This window comes from Myripristis murdjan, chromosome 24 (assembly GCF_902150065.1).
Source record: "Myripristis murdjan chromosome 24, fMyrMur1.1, whole genome shotgun sequence".
Lineage (NCBI taxonomy): Eukaryota > Metazoa > Chordata > Actinopteri > Holocentriformes > Holocentridae > Myripristis > Myripristis murdjan.
Window position 1 is genome coordinate 23,193,472 of NC_044003.1, and position 26,206 is coordinate 23,219,677.

The 26,206-nt window shown below is 41.4% G+C and overlaps 1 protein-coding gene across 2 annotated transcripts in view; it reads left to right on the forward strand.

The window, feature by feature from the left end:
- atad2b (ATPase family AAA domain containing 2B) overlaps positions 1–26,206 on the forward strand; it is a 104,775-nt gene that overhangs the window by 29,577 nt on the left and 48,992 nt on the right. Inside the window, exons 20-24 of one of the 2 annotated variants that reach the window (XM_030047291.1) lie at positions 7,189–7,324; positions 8,781–8,977; positions 9,344–9,503; positions 12,093–12,215; positions 17,466–17,594. In XM_030047291.1, coding sequence (XP_029903151.1) covers positions 7,189–7,324; positions 8,781–8,977; positions 9,344–9,503; positions 12,093–12,215; positions 17,466–17,594 — 745 coding nt within the window. The remainder of the gene's footprint in view (positions 1–7,188; positions 7,325–8,780; positions 8,978–9,343; positions 9,504–12,092; positions 12,216–17,465; positions 17,595–26,206) is intronic. The other variant, XM_030047292.1, reaches the window with a different exon arrangement.

Consider the following 26,206-nt stretch of genomic DNA (forward strand, 5'->3'; position numbering starts at 1 on the left):
CAGGGGAGAGTTAGGGGTGAACTTAAGGCATTGCAAGTCTGTGCATGTCAAGTCAGTCGTCACAACTGTCAGACCGGTCTCTGTAGGAATTAGTGACAGTTGCATTGGGCAAATCAAATCTCTGGCCAGTAAATTTACAGGGCAGACGTCTGAGATCAAAAATTAATGTTTAAGGGACCGAGGTTTTGCCTTCATGGTTCCACTATATGGTTACTCGCTTGGAAAAATGTTCCTTCACTGCGTGTCCCGTAGAACTCACAGAAAAGGAAAATCTGGCACCAGGAACTAGCTCTAAATCTTCTGTTCTAATGACTGAATTTGTAGCTCAGGAGTCTACCAAAAATGGAATTACCTTTCCTCGAACAGTAGCTAGGAGGATGGGCATTTTGCAGAAAGCTTCATCTTTGTACATTTGATACGTTGGCCTAATTTCTTTCATTAGCTTTTGTAGATATTCTAATTCCTGTATTCTTTCCTCTATCATAGCAAGCAGCGCATCAGTGCTAAGCAGCTCTTCATTGCAAACATCAGCGTGTGTGTGTGTGTTTGTATCAGGTACTGTTACAGCATCAGCAAGCAGTGTATCAGTGCCAAGCAGCTCTTCATTGCAAACATCAGCGTGTGTGTCAGGTGCTGTTACCACATCCTGCTTCCTCGAGCTGTCGCGTCAGTCGGAGGGTGAGTAGAGCTGGGCAGGCGAGTTGTCAGATTGAGGGGGCCCATATCTTGGACGGTTTCCTGGTTAAAATCAGTTGCCACCCCTCCTGGAGTATTCTTGTTCATGCCTGTCAGGGCACCCGTTTCTCCAGTGTCCAGTTTTGCCGCAGATGAAGCATCTGTCATCCGTCAGTTGTCCCCCGTTTCCTCTGCCTCGGCCTCTGGCTCCGCGTCCCCATCCTCAGTTGCCGTGTCTGCATTCACAGTGGGGAAGGTGGTTACTGGCCAACTGAGCCATGGCGAACAAGGCATCGACAGCAGAGGGGGTGAGGCCTCTGCGGCTGGCAGTTGGGGGTAGAGTGCAGGGGCTGGTTGAGGCAGTGATGGTGGAGCAGCAGCTCACGCTGGGGGTGGTTGTGGCGGTGGAGCCCAATCTTCTTGCCCAGTCTTCCCTCCGCTGGCGGACAGTCTCGGAAAAGAGGGGGAAAACAGACCTGGGTTATATGGTGGAGGTTGTTGTTCTTGTGTTGTCAGTGCTTGCCCCTCACTCTTTCCCTTACTACTTAGTTTACGTTTCTGCGTTGTTTCTCTACTCTCACATTTTCGTTTCCACATATCAAAACAATTTCTCTGACCCTCAATTTCCTCAAGACTCTTTCTGCTAATTTTCTTCTTAGATCTCACTTGCTCTTCCTTTTCTTTCAGGCATGCCTCTAACTTCAATAATTGGTTTTTACTAAGGCTTCTGCCGTCAGGGAATCCACATTGTGTTGTCCAGAATTTTAGGTGTTTAAGTGAATCACTACCATATTTGGCCATCATAATTCTGCAGATGGGAGAGTCATGTTTTCCTTCTTCCCTGCTGGACCCCGAACCCATTTTCCTAGCGCCTGGGTTTTACCTTAATTGCCGTGACGTCTTCGGACAATTTTTTACCGGGAGTCCATGGACTCCTGAACTACCTTACCTGAAACCCCACTTGTGGATTTCTAAACCTGGGGCAAGCCTACCCCTTTAATCGCACGCCGACGATTAAACCTATAAATCACTTGCATGATTTATATGGTAGTTCACCTGAGTTACCTGTACCTGAAACCTCACTTGTGGATTTCTAAACCTGGGACAAGCCTATCCCTTTTAATCGCACGCCGACGATTAAACCTATAAATCACTTGCGTGATTTATATGGTAACTCACCTGAGTTACCTTTACCTGAAACCTCACTTGTGGATTTCTAAACCTGGGGCAAGCCTACCCCTTTTAATCGCACGCCGACGATTAAACCCATAAATCACTTGCGTGATTTATAGGTTTAATCACTTGCGTGATTTATATGGTAACTCACCAGGGGTCCCGCAGCAAACAAGAAAACCTATGACCCCCCTTTTAATTTCAATTAATTTTGACACACCAAACAACTTATTGATTCAGAAAAAGCAACACAGATCCATCACAAAATTTTGAATAAAAACTACTTTACCGTTTGGAGATGTGTTTTGAGTTCTTTGAGATTCCGAGTCGACAGCCGGACACCGAGGGAATCGATCCTCCCGTCCGTAAGGCTTCGGGTAAGAGGCAGGACGGGTTTGAGTCCTGGATGCGCGGTCAACGAATCCCCGGGCTCCAACGGTCGGTCTGGAATCCCACTTCTGACACCAAGGAATTGTCGTGGATTTTTCTCTTTAGTTAGTCAAATAAAGGATCTGGAATCAACAAGTTGTCTTTTGGGAATTTTATTATTCAGCGCTGAAGGGAAGAACCAAACAGAGTGCAAGGCAGTCTGCAGGGAAGTTCCGCAGATTGTTTACAATCAGAGATATTTATGCAGAAAAATCAGACAATGAGTCAAAAAAACGTTGACATCCTGTCTGGTCATGAGCGACATGTGCCATTTCCAAATTAGGTAATACAGACAAGTTAAGTTCAAGCACTTTTGGTGCAAAAGTTCAGGATACTTAAAAGCAAAGAGTTCAGCTAGGGTCTTACGCTAGCGAAAGTTTTAGTTCCTTAATATAGAGTTCAAAAGGTCTAACGAAGGTTCATCTGATAAGGAAGTGCAAGCACAACCGGATAAGTATAGATATTAGACATAGAGAACAGGAACCTTAAACAGGAATGTAGACACTGTCTGGATTTGATCAAAATAATCTTAAGGCAGATTAACAAGTAAACATGAGCCATTATATTTGTAGGCATCAGCAGTAAATTTCCATTACAATAGTCAAACAAGATGAAATGCCAGACCAAAAACACCCAAATCTAGAAGCTGTACAAACTTCTTTACTACCTAATTTTGAGAACAGACTGCACCCATTTTCTACCCTCTACCAATTAGATTCATTCAAGGATGTCAGGGCTTAACTGAAGAGACTTGTGGGCAGCTTAGATTGAGAGTCAGATCAAATAGACTTAACAGTGTAATATTGTTGAAGGACAAATCTCTTGCCTCTTTGTCTGGCAGCGGACTCAAGAGCCCTTCTGATAACTTCAGATGTCTTTGATTTTTACCCCTCAAATCTGGATAAATGTGGCCGGGCTCCTGTGCTATGAGAGTGTCAGAAACCACAGAAACAGTGAGTGATAATGGATGATATCAAGTTAGGATTTAATGATTCACTCTTTGCATAGATGCATTGATTATAATTTCTGCTAGTATAACTGAATCGATCTGCTTCAAGAAATGGATAGAATGAGTTGCCCTAATTGATATGAAATGCTTTGCATCAAATTATTACCAGTTCACTTGGACTTTAAATAATAATTGCAAAAGCAATAATAACAGTACCATATATGTTTCAGTGGAAATCAAACAATTTAGTCACATGTTTAGTCTAGGTTTGACTTGTTGGTGTAATAATAAACATGTTTGTAATATGAGCTAGATTTTTCTGCATAGAAGGAATACATCGTAAGCTGCTGTTGGCTGAAAAAACTAGTGATCAGACCGGAATTTGTTCAGGAAATTAGACATCTCTGTACCTGTTTTCCTATTTGAATTGGAAACTAGGTCCGGCAGGTAGCATGTGCGCAAAAAATGGTCACAAGCACTTGTTTTTTTATATTGGCATAATCTGCTAAGTGTTATTTGGGACCTGTCTTGCTGTGCTAGGGAAGTGAAGAGAGCAATACAGTAGAAATACAGTATTTTGGATTACCACCTCAGGGGCGCACAGAGCAACTAATGAGGATATTTCATCACCATGTGGACTTGTACCACACCTGGGTAGCTAGACAACTTAGCACTCTAACAAGGGTCAGTATTGCTTTAACAGCATGCATTTAAGGCACCACCTTTCCCTGCAAAAAATTGTCCTGGCATTGAGAAGAATGTACAATAGATTCCATCCATTGCTGATCCCTGATAGCATCATCATCCGTCCCAACCCTAGTCTCTAGTGTCCCAAATCTCAAGTGCAAACACAACACTAGTGCTAGTCTGTCCTTTGAGTGCCCTGCTCAGCTCAGTTTTGGCTACGCCCATGCATACTTTAGAGACATGGGGTGACCAGTGTAAATGAAGGTGAATAAGCTTCACTCTGCCTGGTTGACATTTCTGACTGGTGCTCATTGTGAATTACTGAACATAATAAGTGCTCAATTCGATTTAATATAGTGGGTGTTGGAAGTAAAATGAAATTAGATTAAATTTCAGTAGCGGTGAATAATACATGCTTATCAATCCAGGAAGTCAGAATCAAGAAATACTAGTAATACATTAATCGCACTGCCCTGTGGACCACCTTTGAACAAGTTTAAGTAGTTCAAATGGCCTTTTTTTTTTTTTTTTTTTTTTTTTTTTTTTTTTTTTTAGAAAACCTGCATAAAATACCAGATCCTCTTACACATTGCTGTAAATGTCCTTTTGATTTTGATTGCTATAATTATCTGATTACACCATTTATAGTAAATACTTTATTAATCCAGATATGAGTTCATAAAGAATAAATTGATAAAGAATAAATTGCCGTACATTCTCATATGTGATGGTGTGTCAGTAAATTAAGGTCCATCAGCTATGGGGAAGAATCCATCTCTGCTCAGTCTCAGCTAATCTGTTGAGTTCATTCCACTGTACACTCACACTTGCCGACAAGTTGACACATTCAATATCAAAACCCACATCGACCAGCTTTGCGGAGAAGTTCTTTGTTGGGTTTCTTTTATACTCATCCTTCATCTGAACTTCAGCATTTTTCATCACATCAGTATATCGAGCAGTGGGTCTGCCTGGACTGTATAAGCTCACTGGGAACTGCAGATTTAATTTTTTAAAGTTAAAAAATGGATTTGTAGTGGAGGTAAATAAAGTTACATGCCCACAAGTGTTAGAATCATAGACCTCCTAGAGCATGGTAAACACTGTAACATTTTAACTTTTGAGCGAAAGTTGGTTGCTTTAGTAATAATTCGACCCAAAAGGCAACAACTGTTGGAGTAGTTAAGTGAGAGGCATTATGAAAAATGCCAACTTTTTGCAGTAATGTATGCCATTGGTAGATCAGGACAGTTAAATCAATATGTGCAAAAAAGAAGAACTCTTGCACCAAGCTACAAACCACTGCTTAATCCCTGATATCATCAATACACACACCTTAGCTACTTCTTTTTTAGTTTTTTGTGAACAGACAGGTTTTTATTTGACAGAATGTGTCAGGTTTAAACTTAAAATTGATTTTATTGCAATGGCACAGGGTCAAAATAAGAATCTCTCTTAATGGAGCAGCATCTCAGTGGAGGGGGTGGGACAAAGGTCTTATTTCGGGCTGTAGCAAAGAGTTGTAAGTATTTTGTAATACAAATTGATGTGTCCTGTAGGGTTGGATAATCCTTAGTGCTGAAATCCACTTATGTAACCTCTATTGTTTAGTCCATTTGGGAAGGTGAGAACACAATAAGGTAAGGGGAGAAGGAATGTCACATCAAAATACTGCTCTGTGGCTTGCATGAGACACATGGCCTCAAGTTGGTTTTAAACAGATCCTGGAGCAGTTTTTCTGAAGTGAGAACACACTCAGAATAATGGGAGGAAAATCGCATGGGGACTCTGCATCTTAAAGGAAAAAAACGCTTTAAAACAGAATTCACATTTCTCTGTTTGTGTCTCAGGCCAGAATTGTCAGCATACGACTAGTCTTCACCTGAAATCAGTTAAACCAAACACAAAAAATGTTTAGTGTTCACGGCAAGGGATTTTTGAACATTCTTTAGGCCTTGTTAATTTATAGATAGGTGTGATTGGGGCCAGTCAGTGCCAGTTCAACGAACAAGGCAACGTTGATTTGATTGATTGGTTAACCCTTTATAGGGCGAGTGACTATTTTTGGTAATTTCAAAAATTTTACATATCAGGCCCATCCCCTGTCTCAGTTAGTTCAATAATCATTTGGTCTTCACCCAGCCAATCAGCAAAGATCGCTCTACATCCCAGGTCACATGATTGTGGCATTTGACCAATCTCAATGGCTTTGATTTTCTTTTACAAAATGAAAATTTTAGAAAATTTTTATAGAAGTAATAAAGTCCTGTCATGTTCTCTAATAACAGTCTTGGGTTGTTTTTTTGAATTTCAAAGTATTTCAATGAGTGTCCTATAAAGGGTTAAGCCGCACGAGTTTTCTAAGGGAACTTTCTCTGTTTCATACGGAAAAATACGTTCAGTGGCTGTTGCCATATGTGCCATATGTAGCTGTTGTCATGAGTCTAAGTAAGAGTAAAAATTAACTGTATTTTTATTTTTTTTTTTTTAATTAATTCTTGGCAAGCAGAGAATAGTCGCAGTGTTTGACTTTTAGTTTTTTATTGCCTATGCCTGATCTACAGCATATCATTTGTACATTTTCCCTAAATCGTTTATCATGCATGTGATTTGATTCTCACTGCATGAATTTTACCAGAATTACTTGTCAAAGCCGCACATTTGGCATAAAGAGGCAAGTGGACACTTTAGAAACTTTAATGTTGCACTGTGTGAAGGAGTTTTGGGGTGGTTTTTCCCCATTTTTTTGGAACTTAAAAAAAAAAAAAAAACAGTTTGCAGGAACTGTTATTGTAAAGAAGGCTCCCACAGAGCTGTGCCAGGAAACCTGCTGCATTTATTGTGGACATACAGAGTTCTTGTCAAATCATGTCATTGTTTGCCATTGACAGCACAACAAAAAGGGCAGAAAGGATGTTGCACAGCTACTCAAGAAGCATCCAGCTGTTCATCATTCTTAATTATTATAAATAAATATCATTAGTGCAGTGGCTTTTTCATGGTGGTGAACAGGGCAGTTTGTAACTAGTTCTAAGTTGGAGCTGTTTCTTGATATCCAGTAACATATCAAGTAACTTTTGAATGCCTATAAAAATAATAAGATGTAATGTTTGCAGAACGCAAGCAAAAAATCCAACCAAAAGGCATTTGATATTGACATCCACACATGTACAGTTGGAGGATGAGGTTGTGAGGGTCTCATTGATTTTGTTGGTGGTGGTTGTCAATTGACTGACTTATCAACCCACTATGATGGTTGTTTCTTCTCCCTACAGGTGAGAAGTATGTTCCAGAGGAACTACGGGGAGGTGGTGACGCTGTCCCCTCCAGGAGAAGAGGATAGGAAGAGCTTCTTCTCTGACCTGCTCCTGGTCCAGGCTGCCAAGCCTCCACCACGCCTCAGGAGTACAGGTACTACCCACACACACATACATATGCAGGATGAAGTGGTTTTGTCTGAGTCCTAGAGGGCATTGTTGTTTGTATCTGCGTCTTTTAGGCTTGGCTCTGTTTGCAAACTTGCCTAGAGTCGTTTTTGAATCCATGTAAAGGTAAAGGTGCAGATGTTATCTTATTGGAATGGGTGAGGGTATAGCCAGAGAGGTGTTTACTTTGGAACTGGGTGAACCCACTGGAGTACCCAGTTGTCACTGTGAAAACAAAGTCGGTTTTGGTTCAAGCTGCAGCAGTTGGAACACAGATTTTATGTTCTTTTTATGTGCTTTAATCTTGCCTTTAGTTTGTGACATCCCTTATGTGTGTTGAGCTCTGCTTCCCTTACCCTACTAACACATCCACTAGACCTAAAGAGCTCACCAACCACTTGGCTTAATTGTTGAGGTTGACATATTTTTACCCAATATTGGTTTAATTTCAATTTAACGATTAATTATAATAATCTAATTTCAAGATTTATAATAGATGCCTCTCTGTGCCAGATTTGCCCAGTGTGCACACTATGTTCTCTTGGAGTTCCCCACCATTTGCCCTAATCAGGACCTTCACCCCTTTTCCAACTACACCCTGATGTTCTACCAATCCTCAGTGCCTCCCAATCCATCCATTTATGCTCAGTATGAGAGAAAAGTCCACCCAGGCTTTCAAATGGAAATGCTGTCTAACGTTGATCCGCCGATTCCGCACTGATGCGTGGCAGGGGTCCCCTACTTTCCTTGCCCAGTGCTCCTTGGAGGTTCCTGCCTGAATAAGACCGCAGTCTGGCTTCCAGCAGAGACACCATCAGAAAAACGCAGGGGAATTGCCATGAGAAGACCCGGCTGCTATTAGCCATAATTAGAATCAGAGTTTGGATTGCTGCTTGCGAGTACATCCGCCTAAATGCCGTAGAGGCTTTGTAACAATGCCGACAGATGCCTTGGGCTAAGACTGGGGCCTAGGGAGAGGAGAGGATATCTGCTTGCCTTGCCTCATCACTTTGTCATTGGCCAGAGGCTATCCCTTGGTGTATCTCAAAAACAGTGTTTGTGGAGGGGCTTCAGTATATTTTTTTCTAAAGCTGCAAGCATTTTGAATTGTTTATTTGATCCAGGCGTATGAAAAAAGTAATTTTAAAATCTGTCAGTAGCAAAAGGTCAAGGGTTAGGTTGAAGATGAGAGCCTTCGAGTTCTTCACTTCCAACCAATGCTAGCTGTGCCTTTATATTTCCTTGCATAGTGTGTCAAGTAATTGTGCCCCTAGCCTAGGCCTTTATGTTGTGTTGTTTTACTGTGACTCTCAATCATAGTCTCTTTTTGTCTCTCAATCTGTGTGTGTTTTGATGTCTTTGAGGCTTTGTGAAAAGTTGTTCCTAATTAGTCCTTCATTAGCTTTTGTCTGTTTGTCTCACCTCTTTTCCTCCTCACCTAGCAGAAAGGTGTGAAGAGGTACTGCCATTGGCAGAGGCTCCAGGTCCTAGGGTGCTATCAGCAGAGGAGCAGCGTCGCCTGGCTGAGCAGGAGGAGAACACGCTCCGGGAGCTTCGGCTCTTTCTCAGGGACGTGACGAAGCGCCTGGCCACGGACAAGCGCTTCAGCATCTTCAGCAAGCCAGTTGACATTGAGGAGGTAATTGGGAATGCACTTCTGACGATGCTCTGATAAAGCACGCGTGCAAACACACACACAAACAAGTATAGTCCTCCACAGCCATATGAACAACTTCAGATTTTCTAAAGTTGTTCAGCCTTTGCATGCAGTTAACACTCATTCTCTCAAACAGGGACCTAGGCTAATAAAAACATATTGCTGTTCTTATCATGTGGGGACACACCTGTAATGTGCCTGCAATATTTTATTCTTCACTGATAGTTTTTGAAAGATGGTTGTTGGCCTCCTTGGAGTTATACTTTTCAAACTGACAATTAACAGAGTACACAGATCTTACCAGTACTTCCTGAAGGTAAATCGGTGTTTATTTGGTGTTTGTGCTAGGTGTCAGACTACCTGGAGGTAATTCGGCAGCCTATGGACCTGTCCACAGTCATGACCAAGATTGACACCCACCAGTACCTGACAGCCAAGGACTTTCTTGTTGACATTGACCTCATCTGCAGCAATGCGCTAGAGTACAATCCTGATAAGGACCCTGGAGGTAAGGAGGGAGAACATAGACACCCAGACACATGCACTTGAGCATGCACATGTATATACACAGACACATGCAGTGAACATTATGAAAAGACTTGTGAACTACATGTGTGAACTACATGTGTGCACAGTTCACATGTGCACACTCCCATTAAACTGTACATGCACACAAACACAGTTATGCCACCTGTACCACAGGGGGAAACATTTTCTGTAGCTATTGTAGTGTGTTCCATTAGGCTGTCATTGTGTGAGTTAAAAATAATTAGATTTAACACTTAATGACTTATGAAAAGTGCTCCCAGGCAGTGGAATTGCAGAACTTCAAATTGGTTTCCTTCAACTTGGAAATTCAAATGAAATAAAGTGCATACAGCCCCCACTGAAAGTAGCATTGCCACAGGTTAATTCATGTTCTGTAGCGCAGGAAGGCTGCATATGCATGAAAATTTAATTGTCTCTTGTCTTGCAATTTGAACCACTTTTTGCCTCATATTCATCCCCTTCTCAGCGCCTTTTCCGCAGCTAAATCTGGCCTTACAATGAGTGCTAATACACACACACCACAAAAATACTGTTGGTCATAAGGGATTACAAATAAATGAGAATTTTATGTATTATTTAAGCAGAGTATTTGTTTTTGTTTACACGGCAGTGAATATATCCCATATGAAGAGATACACATGTATGCTTCCATGGTTCATGAATTCTTTAACACTGGTGAAAATTAACATGGAAAAATAGAAGTAATGCAACTTTGGAAGCACTAGCTAGCAGCACAGAAAAAAATGCTTTCTTCCAGAATTGACACTCAACAGCATTACTGTGATGTTAATTGAAAGCTTGTTAGGTCTGCTTTAAATCATTCAGTTGAAATGTTTCTTGCTGTGTGTGTTTAGCCTTCTATGTGTTTCTCTCCAGGATATAGCTGCCTGATACTAAAGGGAAGATATTCCCTGCCAGCCCAAATGAATAAATCATATCTGAGTCTTGCCAGGCAGAGGCCTGGGTCATTTGTTTGAATGCAGGTTCTGCAAATGATGCACTAAAGGGGAAAATGCAATTAGGCAGTTTAATAAAGAAGACTAACGAAGCCTCTTGCCTGCTCATCCACTGCTTGGCCCAGGGAATATGGCCCAGGCCTTGTACAATTACACTGCTGGGGAGGTTCGACACCAGCTGACAAAGTGCTGGGAAATAACCTCATTATGCCTCAGTGGGGTTTTCCCCCCTGTCCTTCTTGCCATCTCTTTCATTCCCTCCTTAACGTGCATGCATTACTTGTCTTTCCATCCCCACCCTCCAAAATAATCGCTTTATTGTGTCAAAAAAAATTATATGTGCTACACACTGCAGCTTACAGTTAAAATGCTTCTGTTTTGCTTGAGGGAAATGCCAGTAACAGCTCAGACGGTTTGGCAACAGTAGCCATCATCATTGTGTGTCCTTGTCTGTTGAGTTTGGGGGGCAAGAGGCAGGGCCCATAAGGCTGTTGATGAGGTCTCATTGTTCCACCTGGCCCTTGTCGCTTCCACTGACAGACAGGTGTTCTTGCCGTTTATTATGTGCTTGCACACATAATCATCACGTGTGTGTGTGTGTGTGTGTGTGTGTGTGTGTATCTATCTATCTATATATATATATATATATATATATATATATATCTATATCTATCTATGTCTATATCTATATATCTATATCTGTCTATATATGTGTGTGTGTGTGTGTGTGTGTGTGTGTGTGTGTGTGTGTGTGTGTGTGTGTGTGTGTGTGTGTGTGTATAAGCACACACGAATTGTCTTCATTGCAATTAGGCGCCCGCCCTCCAATTAGACGAAGGAAGCTGGCAGATTGTGACCCCTCTGCCCCTCTCTGCCTGAACCATTCTCCCTCTGCCTGCTGTAATGAGAGACGGCCTGTTTACAGTGGCTGTGCTTTTAGCCTGCCTGTTCAACTGAGTTTTTATTTTCCCTCCACGGATGCAGGCTCCAGGGATAGAGAAGGATTTAATGATGCCGTGGTAGATAGAAGGGGAAAGTAAGTGTAAGAGGTGTTAAGGTGTATGGAGTCTCTGTGTGTATATTTTCAGGTACAAACGTGTATGTATGTGCACGCCTGTGTCTTAAATGGGTCTACTGGTGATATCATGAGGCTTTCTTGCATTGTAAGTTCTGCCCCCTAACAATTACCACCAAGCTCTATCCTTTTTCTGAGCTGTGAGAAAACATTTAAATCATTTTTCTCATAGTTATGGTGGACTTTCCTGGGTTTGTTATTTTGGCACAACTCGGTAGAACATCATTATATCTGCGCCAGTGTACTGAGAAAGTAATCGCAGTTGTCCTGAGTTGAGAATCAGGCCAGCTGGAAGAGAACTCCATATGAAGCATGTGTGTAAACTGGAATGCAAAGCAATTCTGAATACTAAACCATAACTAAAAAAGAGTTATGTCAATTATTGTGTCATGGGTAGGGATACTGCTTGCTATGTTGGTTATAAAAGACCTGCCTTTCACTTGAAATGCACACAGAAAACCACAGTTTTGTGGCTTGTGACGCTAAATTTGTGCCTCACTGTCCCCTTCGTCTTCAGACAAGGTGATCAGGCACCGAGCGTGCAGTCTGAAGGACACAGCCCATGCCATGTTCGCCTCTGAATTGGACCCTGAGTTCGACCGCATGTGTGAAGAGATAAAGGAGGCACGCAGAAAGAGGGGTAAGAACACAAAAGACATGGACGTTAACCATGACTGGCCATTTTAGCAAAAAGATTTTTTTTTCTTTCATATTCTAGTCAAAATAATGTGAATGGACCAGTGATTTCTTTTTCCACTTTGAACAGTCAACCCTTACGGCTGCCAATAAATGCCAGTCAGCACTGACTTGCAAATGAGGGGTGGCACCATAGGTCACTTATCAACTCTGTGAAAATGGAAGTATGAGGATGCCCAATTGTGTTTTAGAAGTGGTTCCAATTTAGGACATTACCTAAGTAATGCAGTCCCTTGACTTTTTACACTTTTACTGGTGCTATTATGATATTTTGAAATACATGCATTTAGGATTTTGCATTTAAAGAACTCCATTCTATCACAGTGAAAATAAAACAAAGGAAATGAATTTAGAGAACAATAATGGAGAAACTAAGATTGCTCAAGTATCCATCTCTTTCACGTATTTGGGCTAAATTGCCACACTTGTTGCATCTGTTACTCAGATCAGATGTCATATTTACATTTTATTTCAAGTTTTTTTTTTTTTTTTTTTTTTTAATGCAGCGTTCCCCCTGAAACTGCAATACAAAAGGCCCCTGGTCTTTAGTCGCAGTTCTATCTTCCATCTCGTGGTCCCACACCCCAGGGCAGCTACACCTGGTGGAGAGCTGCGCTTAGTTTTTAAAAAGTATCTAACAAAACCAACAAATGGCAAAATTATGTAGTATTTGGGGATTTGTACTTGGGGAGAATAATGTACCTACCTTGAATGTCTCATTTTAACAAACAACATACTGCTAATGTTAGAGCACTGCCACTGTCGTGGTGCACCGTAAAAAATGTCAGAGGCTAATATAATCTGTCAACAAGCAGTTGTTAGCAGCTTTAGTTAAGTATTTAAAAATTAAATGCATTTGGGAGTGCAGGGCATCCATTGCACAGCCAAACATTGGAGAAAAATAAAGTCATCTCCATTCGTTTGTTTATCTTTCTTGCAAACAAAGCTGACACCAGGTTTCTTCACTCAGTCTTAATCAACTGATCCCATTAACAGTCGGCTTTTATTTTAACCTTTTATTGATGTATCACAACACCAGTAACAACATTGTTCTCTAATTTAGTCTTGAGCACCAATGCACCAAGAGGATGCAGTAACACCATCTGCATACATACTCTTCTGTCCTACCATTACACATTTACAAACCTCTCAAGGGATGAATAGCACAAAAGGCCCAGAAGTCCTTTAGTCAACGTCATCCACGCCTGTTGGATTAAGCCACTAAGATTACTGGGTAAATAATTTATTAACGGATGCCACACAGTTGTGAAGCTGCTGTGGCTGAACTTCTCTATAGGAAGAACTGTTTCCTCAGCCCTTTCCTGCACTTAATTAAGTAATACACATCTTCTTGCTCTCTTAGCATTGTTAATGATAGCTTTGCATTGGGTATTCCATTGAAACTTAGTTTATTTCCCATCTGGCCGCATTTCTTTACTTGTTTGCATGTTTTACAGCTACTCACTGCTTGGTATACATACAGTTTAGCCACAAATTCTGAAGGAAAATATAATTGTAGAGAGATCTGTTGTAAGAGCATGTTGGTTTTTAGGACATTCACTGAATTCTCTCATTATAGTGTATAAGCACAGTATGGAATGTATGGCTCATTTACAGTATTTTTGACATTATAGTCCAGTTCTGAAATGTCAGTGAAAACGTTAGGGCCTCACCTCAAAAATTCTCAAAAGGAGCACTGATTGTTTGACCATTAGCATTTTGCTTAGTGTAATTCATTAACACATTTCCATGGTTGTAAATCTTTTAATTTTGTAAATTATGTTAATGAGAAACACTGTTTGGATATCAGCTTGTCTAACAACACACGATGGCTCCTCAAATACATGTTAAACAAAAAATGTACTGGAGCGTTTGTTATTTTACCTGGATGGGCCATCCAAATACATTGAATATATGGGAATCCTGCCATAAATTTGAGGGCCGCTATGCTTGATCAAAGAAATACAAGCTTCCTTTGGATTTTTCCCCCCTCCCTCCCTTGCCTTTATTCCTCCCTCACATTTTCTCATGCCAGATCTTTTGTCTGTCTCTGGTACAGTGATATAACAAAGAAGCAAATGTTAACAGAGCTCTGGCCATGCAAGAGCAGTGACACTGCGTTTCAAGCATTATTTGTTCATTTGAAATTTTAAACACTTTGAGACCACTCATTCACTTGATTAATGAGCCCAGGCCAATCCATTTTGGCTGCAGCACAAGGCTGGTCTTTTCTTACTTAATCCTTTTAAGAAAACCTCAGCGATTATGTCCAAAAGACAGAAGCCTGCTTTTTGCATGTATTTTTTGAGGAGGTAGAGTGTGCAGGGAAAATCAAGTGCAACTTTTCATGTTAAGGGAAAAAAAGAGGGAAAAAACCCTCTGTAAGGGAGCCCAGTAGTACTTGATAGAACAATCACACAGTTTTTGCTGCAGTGTGTGTGGCACAGAAAGGAGTGATGCCTGAGGCTTCAGTCTTCCAGACAGTGCCGTCTGTGCTGGTTGTCTGCCTGGCACTTTGCAGCTGTAGGCTCACCAAACAGCCCCAAGCAGTACTGAGTGGACTTCATCATAGATCTAGATTAGACACATTCATGCACATAAACACTATGCAGCAAGCTATTACACTTGTATCAGCAGGTTTTTTTAGTGTTGGACTTCACGTCTGTTGTCAGATATTAAACCTAGAGGCATATGGTTAGGTGCAAATATTCGTGTTGCTACTCTTTCACTCATGGAGATTGGTTAATGAACACAGTTCCTTACATTGAATATAGTAACCCCTGTAACAACTCCTGATTACATATGTAAAACCTTGGGAATACAGTTACCTCTAATTGGAAACATACTGTCTAAGAGCTTTGCTATTACCATTGCCTCAGGGACAGACTCTTGAGCCTAGCTTTTGTCCAAGATAAAGTGTGCTTTTGTGTGTGTGTGTGTGTGTGTGTGTGTGTGTGTGTGTGTGTGTGTGTGTGTGTGTGTGTGTGTGTGTGTGTGTGTGTGTGTGTGTGTGTGTGTGTACATGTGTGCGCACGCACATGTATTGTATATGTTAAAGGGCCAGACCAAGCACACATACTGTATGCATGTGTGCAAAAAAATCTAAATCTACATTGGCTCTAGAGATTTACAGTCTTCTTGTCTCTAATTACAGCACTCACAAGCTACAAGTTCATGAGAATTACTTTGTTTCCCAAGTTCCCCTGCTCCTGCAAAGACATGTTTACAACTTGGAAAGTCTCACACTGCATAGTGGCACTCCACAAAGTTAGCAGGACCAGAAAACACTGTAGTGGAAAGTGACAGCACAGGAAATATGACAGACTGTAGACTTTATATTATACATTCAATACTTAGCCACAAGAGACTGCACAAGTCAGAGAGGAAATGTAACTGCTGCTCTGTGCTTTCCCCCTCACTCTGAATGGGCATGAAGATATGTCCCCACTTGCACCTTCCAGTGTTTCGGAGTACAGGGAGGTGGAAACCCAAAACCATTCTGCTACACCAGAGCCACACTCATAGAGTCTTGTGCTTTCCCCATGGTATCTCTTTTATATGTACCGATGACAGAGATGGGACCATGTCAGGCATCTAGCAGTTATTGTTCTGGTCAGTCCTGATAATTATTGTTATTCAGGTTGTCATTTATATGTTACAAAGGACATCGGTGCATTTAGAGAACAAAGGATTTATTTGTCAATTTAGATATTTAATGCTGGCAGATTATGGGTGGTCACTGCACAGTCCTTGCCTCTCATGGTCTATTGAATTCCAACTCAAACAAGAGAGGCCTGGGTTTTCCTTGTTACCCTTAAAGTTTTTTTTTTTATTTATTATTATTTATTTATTTTTCTTTACCTGCTCTGTGTCTATGTTGCATGTGGTTGTGTGCCAACTGTGTTTTCTGATTTCAAGTAGGCTACTTTGGAAAATGGGTAAGTTGAAGCTTAAACTATTCCAAAAATAAAACATTTATACATCTGTACTATATTAATTGGTACTGAATTAATTAACTAGATTGTTTTAACTTAAGTAGTTTAGAAAAAAAAAAAAAACTACAGGATGATGGATACACATTGATTTGATTGATTTATTTTCATGTGCAATGAAAAAATACAAATCCACACTGCTGCCTCACAATTGCCTCTGGTACAATGAAAGTATTTATCTACACAGTTCTATGTAGTATCTGGAGGGTTGTGTAGCTGCGTGTGGAGAAGGGAAAAAAAAATAGACTGACCATATAAAAACAGAGATCAGCAATGTGATACCCACACGGGTGCCCAGCCATTCTGTGGTCAATGTAGCAGCTTCAACTGATTTCAGTGGACGCTTTCTGCTGCAGCAGATGTTTTGCACCCCCTCCGTGCCTGGTGTAGTTTAGCTGTTAAGCAGGAAATTCTTATCAAAGGGGAGGCCATTTTCAGAGGTCACTGCCATTTCTGATTTCCTCTTTTAGCAACTGAAAGCACAGGATGCTTAATGAATATTGCAGGAGCAGAAGTCAACTGCCTAAAAGAAGGAATACAGCAGTGTGAATATTTCATCTGTAGGTCAAGGTCCTGCTATAAAGCGATCATTTAGTCCAGCACTGCATGATGTCCGTTTAAAATGCATTACTTATCTCGGTGAATCGCTGTGCCTTTGACAAGATGAAAGGAGGGATGATAAATTTAGATAAAGGTTTGAAAAAACTTAATGTCTGAAAGGACATGTCGTTTGTAAGAGTTGTTGGGGTCTGCATGTCCACACACTGTTCCACCCTCCAGTTCCATCATTCTTACGCATAGAGAGACTCAGCCATTCAGAATCAGGATACAAGGACATACGGTTCACACAGTACAAGGAACAAGCTCACATTTTCCAAGATCCTTAGTGGCAGCTGTGAAGGATGGTCTTTCACTCATACATTAATATTTCTGTTGAGCAATGGTGGTGCCTCCCTCACTTTACCATGACCCTGGTGGCCAGGTTCGTGTGTCAGCTCACATTGCTAGCTTACTCTTCATCAACATGCTTCCCTTGTCTGCTGATATTTGGACACATATACACACACAGAGACACGCACACCTGTTTACATGGAAACACTCTCTCTTGTCATCAGTTTGTTTCAAGGTGTTTTTTTCTACATATGTACACACAGGTAGAGTATTGTCTATTGTTGATAACCTATCCTCTGTGGTTCCTGCAGACCTCCAGACACCAGCCCAGCCGACGGCAGCACCGGGCGCCATGGCAACCAGGAAGCACCCTGCTACAGGAGAGGAGCAGGCTGGGAGCAGCACTCAGGGCGAGGCCACTGACAAGCAGTGCACCAGTAGTGAGTACTCACACACTCAAAACACCCGCTCAGTCCACACAGATTTGCCATGCAAAGGCAACTGAAGTACCAGCCCCACACACACATACACACACACACACACACACACACACACACACACACACACACACACACACAGAAAAGACAAACAAATGCAAAATAGGGCAAGGCTATCAAAAATCACTCTTGGCTTAAGAAATGGTGACAGTGACCGCTGAATTCTGGGATTTGACAGTGCAATACTCTCAAGTTTCCATGTTGTTGTGCCTCGGGATGGGTACTGGTTAGGAAAAGTGTGTGGAACAGACTGGATCAATATGGTCTTTACTAACGGTGCTCCTAATCTGTGCCATAGGTTGCACAAATGACTGAATCACAAAATGTTACCCGAGCGAGAACCACACATAATACAAATAAAAGTGTAGAACAAACTTTTCATTCACAAACGCTGTCCTTGCACATGAAATATAGAAGAAATGTTCAGATATTATTAGGGCACCACTAATATGGATACCCTTACTTTTAGTTGTCATTGCATCTCTATGGTGACCCATACACGTCATTTCAAAGTGGAAACATGGAACAACAAAAGCGCTTCAAAGTTTAAGTTTACTTAAATAAAATAGACAAATACAGCAGGGAATGCCACACATGAGTAGAACAGTTACTTGTAGAGCTGCTCATGGCATCCACCTGAGAAAAGAAAACTGCACAATGTTGAACAGTTTGAGCCTGCTAACACAGACAGCTCATGCCAAGATGGGCCAGACTGCAGGTACAGTATCACTTGTTAACACTTGTTTTCTGAACGAGCACAAGTATAACCGTGAATATTTATGTTGAACTGATGTTTGCTAGCTGACAGTTTTCTACATCATTAGTTTCATTGGAAGAAGTGTGTAACGCCAGTACCATAAATATACTGTCAGTGTCTGTCAAATGATTGTCTCAAAGATTTGAAAAGTAGATAACACTAAACTCAAATAAAATGTAAGTTAAACCATTAACTGCTAAAGCTATATAAACAAACTGACAACTCCTGTCAAGTGGAGTATAGCTCTGTTAATGACGCATACATGATACATCATAAATATGCTTTTTCTGAAATATTATGATGTGTGTCTATTATATTTTTGTTAATAACAAGCAATAATAAATATTATTTGGGATCATGATAAAAAAGGTACAATTAAGAGGTATTATTAGGAACTGGAATCAGCACTAAAGTCAATAAATTGCTAACAGTACAGATCCCTAGATGTGCCACAACAAGGCTACACACACACACACCAACACCAACACACACCGATGTACCAAAGGCGAGGCTGACAATTCATTTCTGGCCTCTGAAATGGAAAAAGTAATTTTGTGATTTGCCAGTGGAATACTGTACAATGTCCCGTTTTCAAAACCATACACATTTGTATGTTTGCTTACATACTTGCATACCAGCATGCATGTATGCAAACAATAACACACTAGACAACACATTTTATTTGGGTCTGCATAATTTTAGCAAGCAATGCAGAAACAGCATCAGCCCAAATACAAATTAAGCTAGGGCTTTTGAGTGGGGAAAAAACCCTGAAAAAATAAGCTGTGAAAGTGTTTCAAAGTACTCCTCTACCCCGCTGTCTTGCACACACACTCTCACACTTTCTCTTTCTCCTCCTCACTGTGTGTGACTATCTCTGTCCCAGCAGCAAGCAGCTGTAGTTTATTGCAGCAGCATACTAGATGTATGTGATGCCACACAACCATTGGCTCAATACACAAGCATGCACATGTGCACACGCACGTTGCTCAGCAGTGGAGAAGCAGCGCCGTGGGTAGCCTCATTAGAGAGGCTGTTCTTTCCTACCCACTCAGAGCGTGACCATGCCACAGAGCAATTACATGCCCACCTATGGCAAGCAGCAGGTGCCTGACGGCGAAGGGAGGGCTGGGCATGGGCAGGGGGCAGACAAACGAGACCGCTACTTGAACGAGACAGATCTAAGCAGGTTGTGTGCGTAACTGGAGCAATTCTCTGCAGCTTCCACCCAGACAAGATATTGGGGTTAAGGCCAAACTATATGCCAAGCTAGAAGGAGAAGAGGAATCTCCAGTGGTCATCATGATGTGCACATGATGAACAGGAGACATGGCCATTCCTTAGTTCTTCTCATTTGTAAAGAATAATTCTGGGTTATTCAACCCTTTGTCCCTTTTTTGTTTTGTTTATTTTTTATATCATAATTGATTACAAATTTCATCAGTTACTACCATGTAGAGCTTGACATATTTTCAGCTAGCATGGAGTGCTGTTGTCTAAATACACATGCACACACACACAGCAAATACACTGAGAGTTGAATCCAGCACTGAAAACACATTCACTCAACGTGGTAACACACAGCAGTTAAACATGTCTTGCAGTTGCAGTAACCTAGACCCTATTATAATTTTTTTTTTTTTTTGATTTGCTCACTCACTTGTTTGTTTTGCTTCATTCCTGCTGTGTTTTGCGGTTCTGTTCGGAAAGAGACTAAAAAATGATCAGTTCTGCTTGTTGTGTTTGTTAAAAATAATGTAGCCTGTTATTCACCAGTAAAAAAATAACTACTTAAACTTGACAAGAATACTGATTTTACATTTATCTGTCGTTATTACCTTGTAAGAACATTTTAATTGTGATAACATTTTCAGGCTTATCAACTAGCAGTGTTTTATCCTCTGAATGAAAAGACAAAAAACACAGCTCCTCTCACTGTTACTTACTGTGGTATGCCCAATGGATAGCCATTTCCTTGTGTACACATCATCATCTTTCAAGGAAGGTCTGACATGCCTCTATTAACCTGCTGATGTAGTGTTTCAGGACACAGTGCTGAATGTTGTAGTTTCAGTATTCAGTATATTCAATGCCACATTTGTAGAACTTGTATTTTCAGTACTGCACCTGCTCTAAGTTGAAACTGTCCCACTCCAATAAAACATTAGGAAAGCATGCTGCCCTATGAGTAGCCTAATTATGGACAGATTTTTTTTTAAGTGTAGTACAGCTGTCCAACACAGGGTGGTGCTTGTCTCTCATGAGAGTATCCCTAATAGGACCCCTGCTGTGTGGGTAAACCATTCTTTCTCCTGGGGAGAAGACTCCCCCTTGAGAGATGAGAGCCTCTGTTGGCCACCATAAATACTGTAAGACTCTGGGCATGTCTAAGTCTCCAGCTCACTGCTATTTATCTTGCTGTGCTAGGCCAGGAAAAAAGCGGCTATGTTCTAGGAGAGGGATATTTGGGCTTTATTTTTACAGTTTTTCCCCCCATTTAATACTATCTAGGGTACACTGTTGGAGCTTGGATTGGTGGGCAGGAACAGTAGGCTTGATCCTGTTGTTTTTTAAGGATGTCTGTATTCTGCACAGAGGTTTTAGTCATGGCTGTCTGTCGAAGACTCTGTTGACCTATGTTTGACTGTCATGTATTTTCTGTGATTCCTGACCCTTCATCTGCACATCACAGCAGTTGCATTGCTCTTACTGCTAAAATTATGTCATTTATGCTATTGTGTGTATGTGTACATATACATATAATTGCTGCCTGTTGTGTAAGCAGGTAGTATTTTCAGTTAGTCTTTGAAAATCAGTTTTGCAGCCAGAATTTTCTCACATATAAAACCAAAGATATTAATAGCCAGATCACCCATAAAAACCCAGATGTGAAGGCCAAATTGTTCCATAGTTTGAATGGGGCGTGATAGTGACAGTGTGACAGTAGGCCTGTATATTATGCTTTTAGCTGCAGTCTTTATCTCTGGAGCCAAGTGTCAGAGATGCGGACCACTAATTTAGCAGCTCTTGGGAGAGTCGTTATCAGCCTCCACCAGAGACTTAATTAATTAGGCTAACTCAGGTAATTAATTTGTGATATCGGCAACCAATTCTCACCTGTAGCACCTCAGCAAGACAACTACCTTGGTCCAATTAGGCTAATTGATCACGAAGTCAATTATGTCTTGAGATATGACACGACCTCACACAGCTGAAGAGCAGTGTATCTGGTGGATGAGACACCAGTGTCTGTGCAGTTAGTGAGGAACCTGCTCTCACTGCAGCCAGGTCAATTTGGCTATACTGGTTTCCCTGTGTTCCAGTGTGAAAGGTTAGGACACTTGAAGGGCAAAGTGATCCCAGATGATTACTTGCAGGGAGAAGCCTGTCTGGAGTGCTTTAGGTGTCTGCAGTTCTATAGGGTTTTTGCCCTATCTGGGCAACTTCTCTTCTGTTTGCCTGGAGCTGAGACAGACCAGTGACATTCAGATACAATAGAATGCAGCACCAGGGGGGACATGCATTATTTTGGGCAGTGGGGAAAAAATTGCGCCATGCTTTCGAAGTGAAGCTAAGGGCACTTCTGAATCAGGTGTTAAAAGCAGTAACTGTGGTTAGGTTTGGCTTTGGAGATGGGTTGGCCTGCTGCTAGCTGCCAGGTCAGCCAGAAGGAGGAGCAAGGGAAGCCTTGTTGCTGTTAGTGGAAGGATGTTGTTTCCATTAGTCTGCATGAATAGCTTTGTCATGATTTCTCTGCTTTTCCTGCTACTCCCTCCCAAGGGTAGCAGGAAAACCCAGGGCCCATTACCTAGGCCACGGCCCTGGGTTCATTCTTAGTGCATCACCACTAAGATCCAGTTCATATGCAGTGCGTTCCCTTCATTCATAATTCAGTCCTCTCAGTCTTTTTCTTTCTCTCACAACTGTTTTCAGGCAGCTAAATCAGCTGGCTCTTTGCTAAGCCAGACAGAGGGCATGTGCAGTGGAACGCTGAGTTAGATCATAAACTCCTATTTTTAACATGTTGGTATACGTTGCTTTGGTATTTTTTGTTAATAGCCTTATCAATAGGGGTGTAACGGTTCTAAAACCAGTTGTGGTTCTGTCTTCCATATTGTGATCCCCTAGATGGAAGATTATATTATAAGTCTATGGAGCGCACCAACGGTAATTACAGTGACACGAACACGTTATTTGACTGTGTACGTTGCAAATTATGGTAGTTAGATGGAAGAAGGGAGAGAAAACACAACTGAAGAGTGAAAAGAGGCAGGCTCATCGCATGGCAGGAAGTATCTAAACTTTGGTAACTACTGCTAATGTTTTCCACCACAGGGGCTGTAGCGCAGTGTACAAAGCACTGGCTCTTACCTTGGTTGACTGAAGTGCAAACGCTATGAGAAATAGAATGACTCTGAAATGTCCCTGTGGTACTGACCATTTTCCCCGGTGAAGCTGGCCAAACTTGGTTATTTATCATGCTACTTAACCAGACTAAACGGAGGCACTGCCATAGATGGCTAACTGAACCCCAACAACAGGGAACTACATTTTAACCAGAGTCAGCCTACAAGCCCCGAGTGAGCACAAGGATGAGGATCCTTAACTGCCTCCGAGTCGGAGCAGGGTCACAATTTCCCAAGATTCGGTACTAACTGAGTTACGACCTTATCCTCACTGGTGTCGATTCCTTGTTATTGAGAGGTTGCATTGAGTTATGGTGTGTTCAAGCTCTAGTCAGTTACTCCCCTACTAATCAGTAGCCTGAGAGGTATCTGCCCTCCTTGCTATTTCTAGCAAACACTCAAATTTTTTGACATGTTTCACAGTTTTTCCAGTGCTAGTGGGCAGGTTTGTCCTTATTCAACTGAACTGTTTACATGGAAAAAGAATACAGGTGCTGTATAATGTGTCCTCCACGTCATTCAGTAGCATGCCCAAGGCAACAGCCACTGGGTTGAATTCATGTATGCTGCTGTCATGCCTGTCCTTTGCATCTCACATCACAGTAAACAGACAGCTTCTCTCCCCATCTCCAGTGCCAATCCATCACAAGACCTTGCATTTTTTAAGCAATGATAAACATACTGCATCTGTTTAAACCAGGCTGAATTAGTTGAATAAAAGGATATGGACTTGCTATGGATGGTCACAATATTTTTTGTTGAATCTGCAGTGCAGTGTAAAAAAAACCAAACAAAAAAAAAACCAAAAACTGTTCCATTTACTTAATTTTCTCTTCTTCTTTTTTGAGCATAAAGACGTTGAACCTTTTTATATTACTCCTGATGACAAACTTGAAGAAACAGAAATATAATGTCAAAGTTAGTGCATTTTAATTGCAAGTTGATGGGCGTATGGTCTTCAAAGTATGGGTTTTACTCACCAGTTCTTTCCCGCCCCCCTTAACTGGATCAGTGGTGCAGACCAGTTGTTGCCTTGTCGCAACCGCTACTCTGGGAATGCTACAGGCTCTTCTCATTTGGCGCAGTGTATCAGTGAATGATGAGTAGAGAGTGAACATGTGGACACACAGTTGGCCAGTTTATCTAGTCACACACCAGGTTGTTACCTCAATTCCACTGACCTGTAATACGATCAAAGTCCAGAAAACGGAAAAGGACACTTGTTTCTGAGCCCTGTTTTTATCTATCTTTCCCTCTTTTCTTTCTTTCTTTTTCTTTCTGCCCCTCCCTCCCTCTTTCTCCTGTTTCCCATCCCTCCTCAGAATCATTCCAGATCTCTAACACCTTGTGCTTCTTCTTCTTTTTTAAACCCCATGATTGAAAACTAGATGAGCAAATCTAGTGATTGACTCCTGGGTACTGTGTGTGATTAAACATTCCCTATTTGACAAGTTCATTTAGCAAATGCAAAAGCCCCCCTCCCCCCAATAACCACATTTAAAATACTTTAAATCCCCACCATGCTTCATATATCCACTGGGTAAAGTAATTATTGAAAATTAAGGCTCTATGTGTAACAAGTAAATTGCAGGTTCAATTTACATCTGAAATGAAAGTGAATTGACCATCTCCCAGTGAAGGGCAGCTGGTCTAGACTGCAGGTGTTAAATTGTTTCGTGTTCTGCGAATGCACCTAATCTGAATTTCTTCAGCTCCTAATGGCTTGGCTTGTAATTAGAAAATGCCAGTTGTCAATTGCAGAGAAAGAAACATCTTGCCTGCAATTGAGATGGCAATATTATTATTTATTAGAGCTGGACACAAATAACTCCCCAAGCAGCTTCCCGGCTACCCGACAAAAACAATCTTGAGTTGCAAACTCTGACGCCCTGTGGTGCTCACTAATAAAATCCCTGCAAAGCCCTGAGCCAGTGGGCTCTAGGCATAAGCTGCCATTTTGTGGGCACAGATGCCTGCTGGAACACTGTGGCACCATGCGTGAAATGAATGTAAAATCAACCATGATGCCTTTTGCTTCCATTTATTGTTTGAGGGTGCAGATGAGCTGACATCAGTGTGAATGTCTCTCAGAGGATTCAGTCTCTCTCTCTCTCTCTCTGGGTCTTTTTTATTCTCAGAGTATCAGCATGCATAGTTGTTTGTCTTCTGGATGCGTGTTAAGTGTACACACTCTGCAAACTCGGGTGGTGATCCTCCTCACAGGACTTAAGTATCTGTTGTTTATTACTGTGCAATGCAGATAGCTCCGCAGATATCATTGTAAACAGCTCACATGTCTGCCTGATAGAAATGAGCTTGGAGAGTTGCACTGGAATGATTGAGCGTCTCTCCTCATTGCCTCCATGCATGCCCAATGAAGGCAAGCTGTGCTGCCTGAAGACGTGGGAAGGAGTGGGGCAGAGAAAAAGAGAGGGAGAAGGTCCTTTGACTGCTAGACATAAAGAGTTACAATTCTGACTATATCCAATTATGATGTATGGTTATTGCTTTTTCAGAGGTTAGGCTTAGTGTTTTACAGAAGATGACAGGATAGGGGCAAGGGTGAGCTTGCGAAATACTGCCAATGTGTAGGCGTCCATATTAAGAAAGGCTCCTCAGGTAATTTCTTTTTACTCTTTTAATGTTTTTCCTCCTCCTCTGGTGTCAAAGTCTTGTAAAGCTTAGCAGATTTTCCATTATGTTGACACTTGATTATTACAGAGGCAGCTTTAATGCAGTGTCTAAACGTTGTTTTGAAATTTCTGCTGATGGACTGTCCAGTTAATCAGTTAGACAGCCAGACAGGAGTGACATATTTATTGTTTTCAGCCATATTTTCAGTTTAGGCTATCTTGGACATCACAAATTACATTGGGAGGCTGCCAAAGGTGGAAGACAGGTTTTGGATTTCTAATTATGTGGATCAGATGCTGAGCTGTCAATGATAAAGAAGCTTTCTTTTTCTGTGCTTCTCTCCATCACTGAAGAGCAGCCTAACTTTTCAGTATTTAGACTACCATACAGACAGAAATTGCACAAGGCCTCCCAGGCATTTACACACATTGTTTTTACCATAGTGCAGTCGATTAGTCAATTTCAGTAAACATCAGAAGCTAGTAAACACCAAGCAGCTTAATGGAGAGTATTCCCTCTCCCTGCCTGGTTCTGATAAGTTCTAATTGACTGGAACAATTGCACAAACATGATGCACTAGTCCTAGATTAGTCGGAATGACTTATGGATTTGTTGGTGAGATCCAAATTACATTTTGCATTTTGTGCTCCGCTTAACCCAGCTTGATAGAAACTGAACTGGTGTCTGTGTCCCATTAAGGTAAAAATACAAGGTAACTACCTTATGTACTGTGTTTTGAGGCTAGAATGCAGGGATAC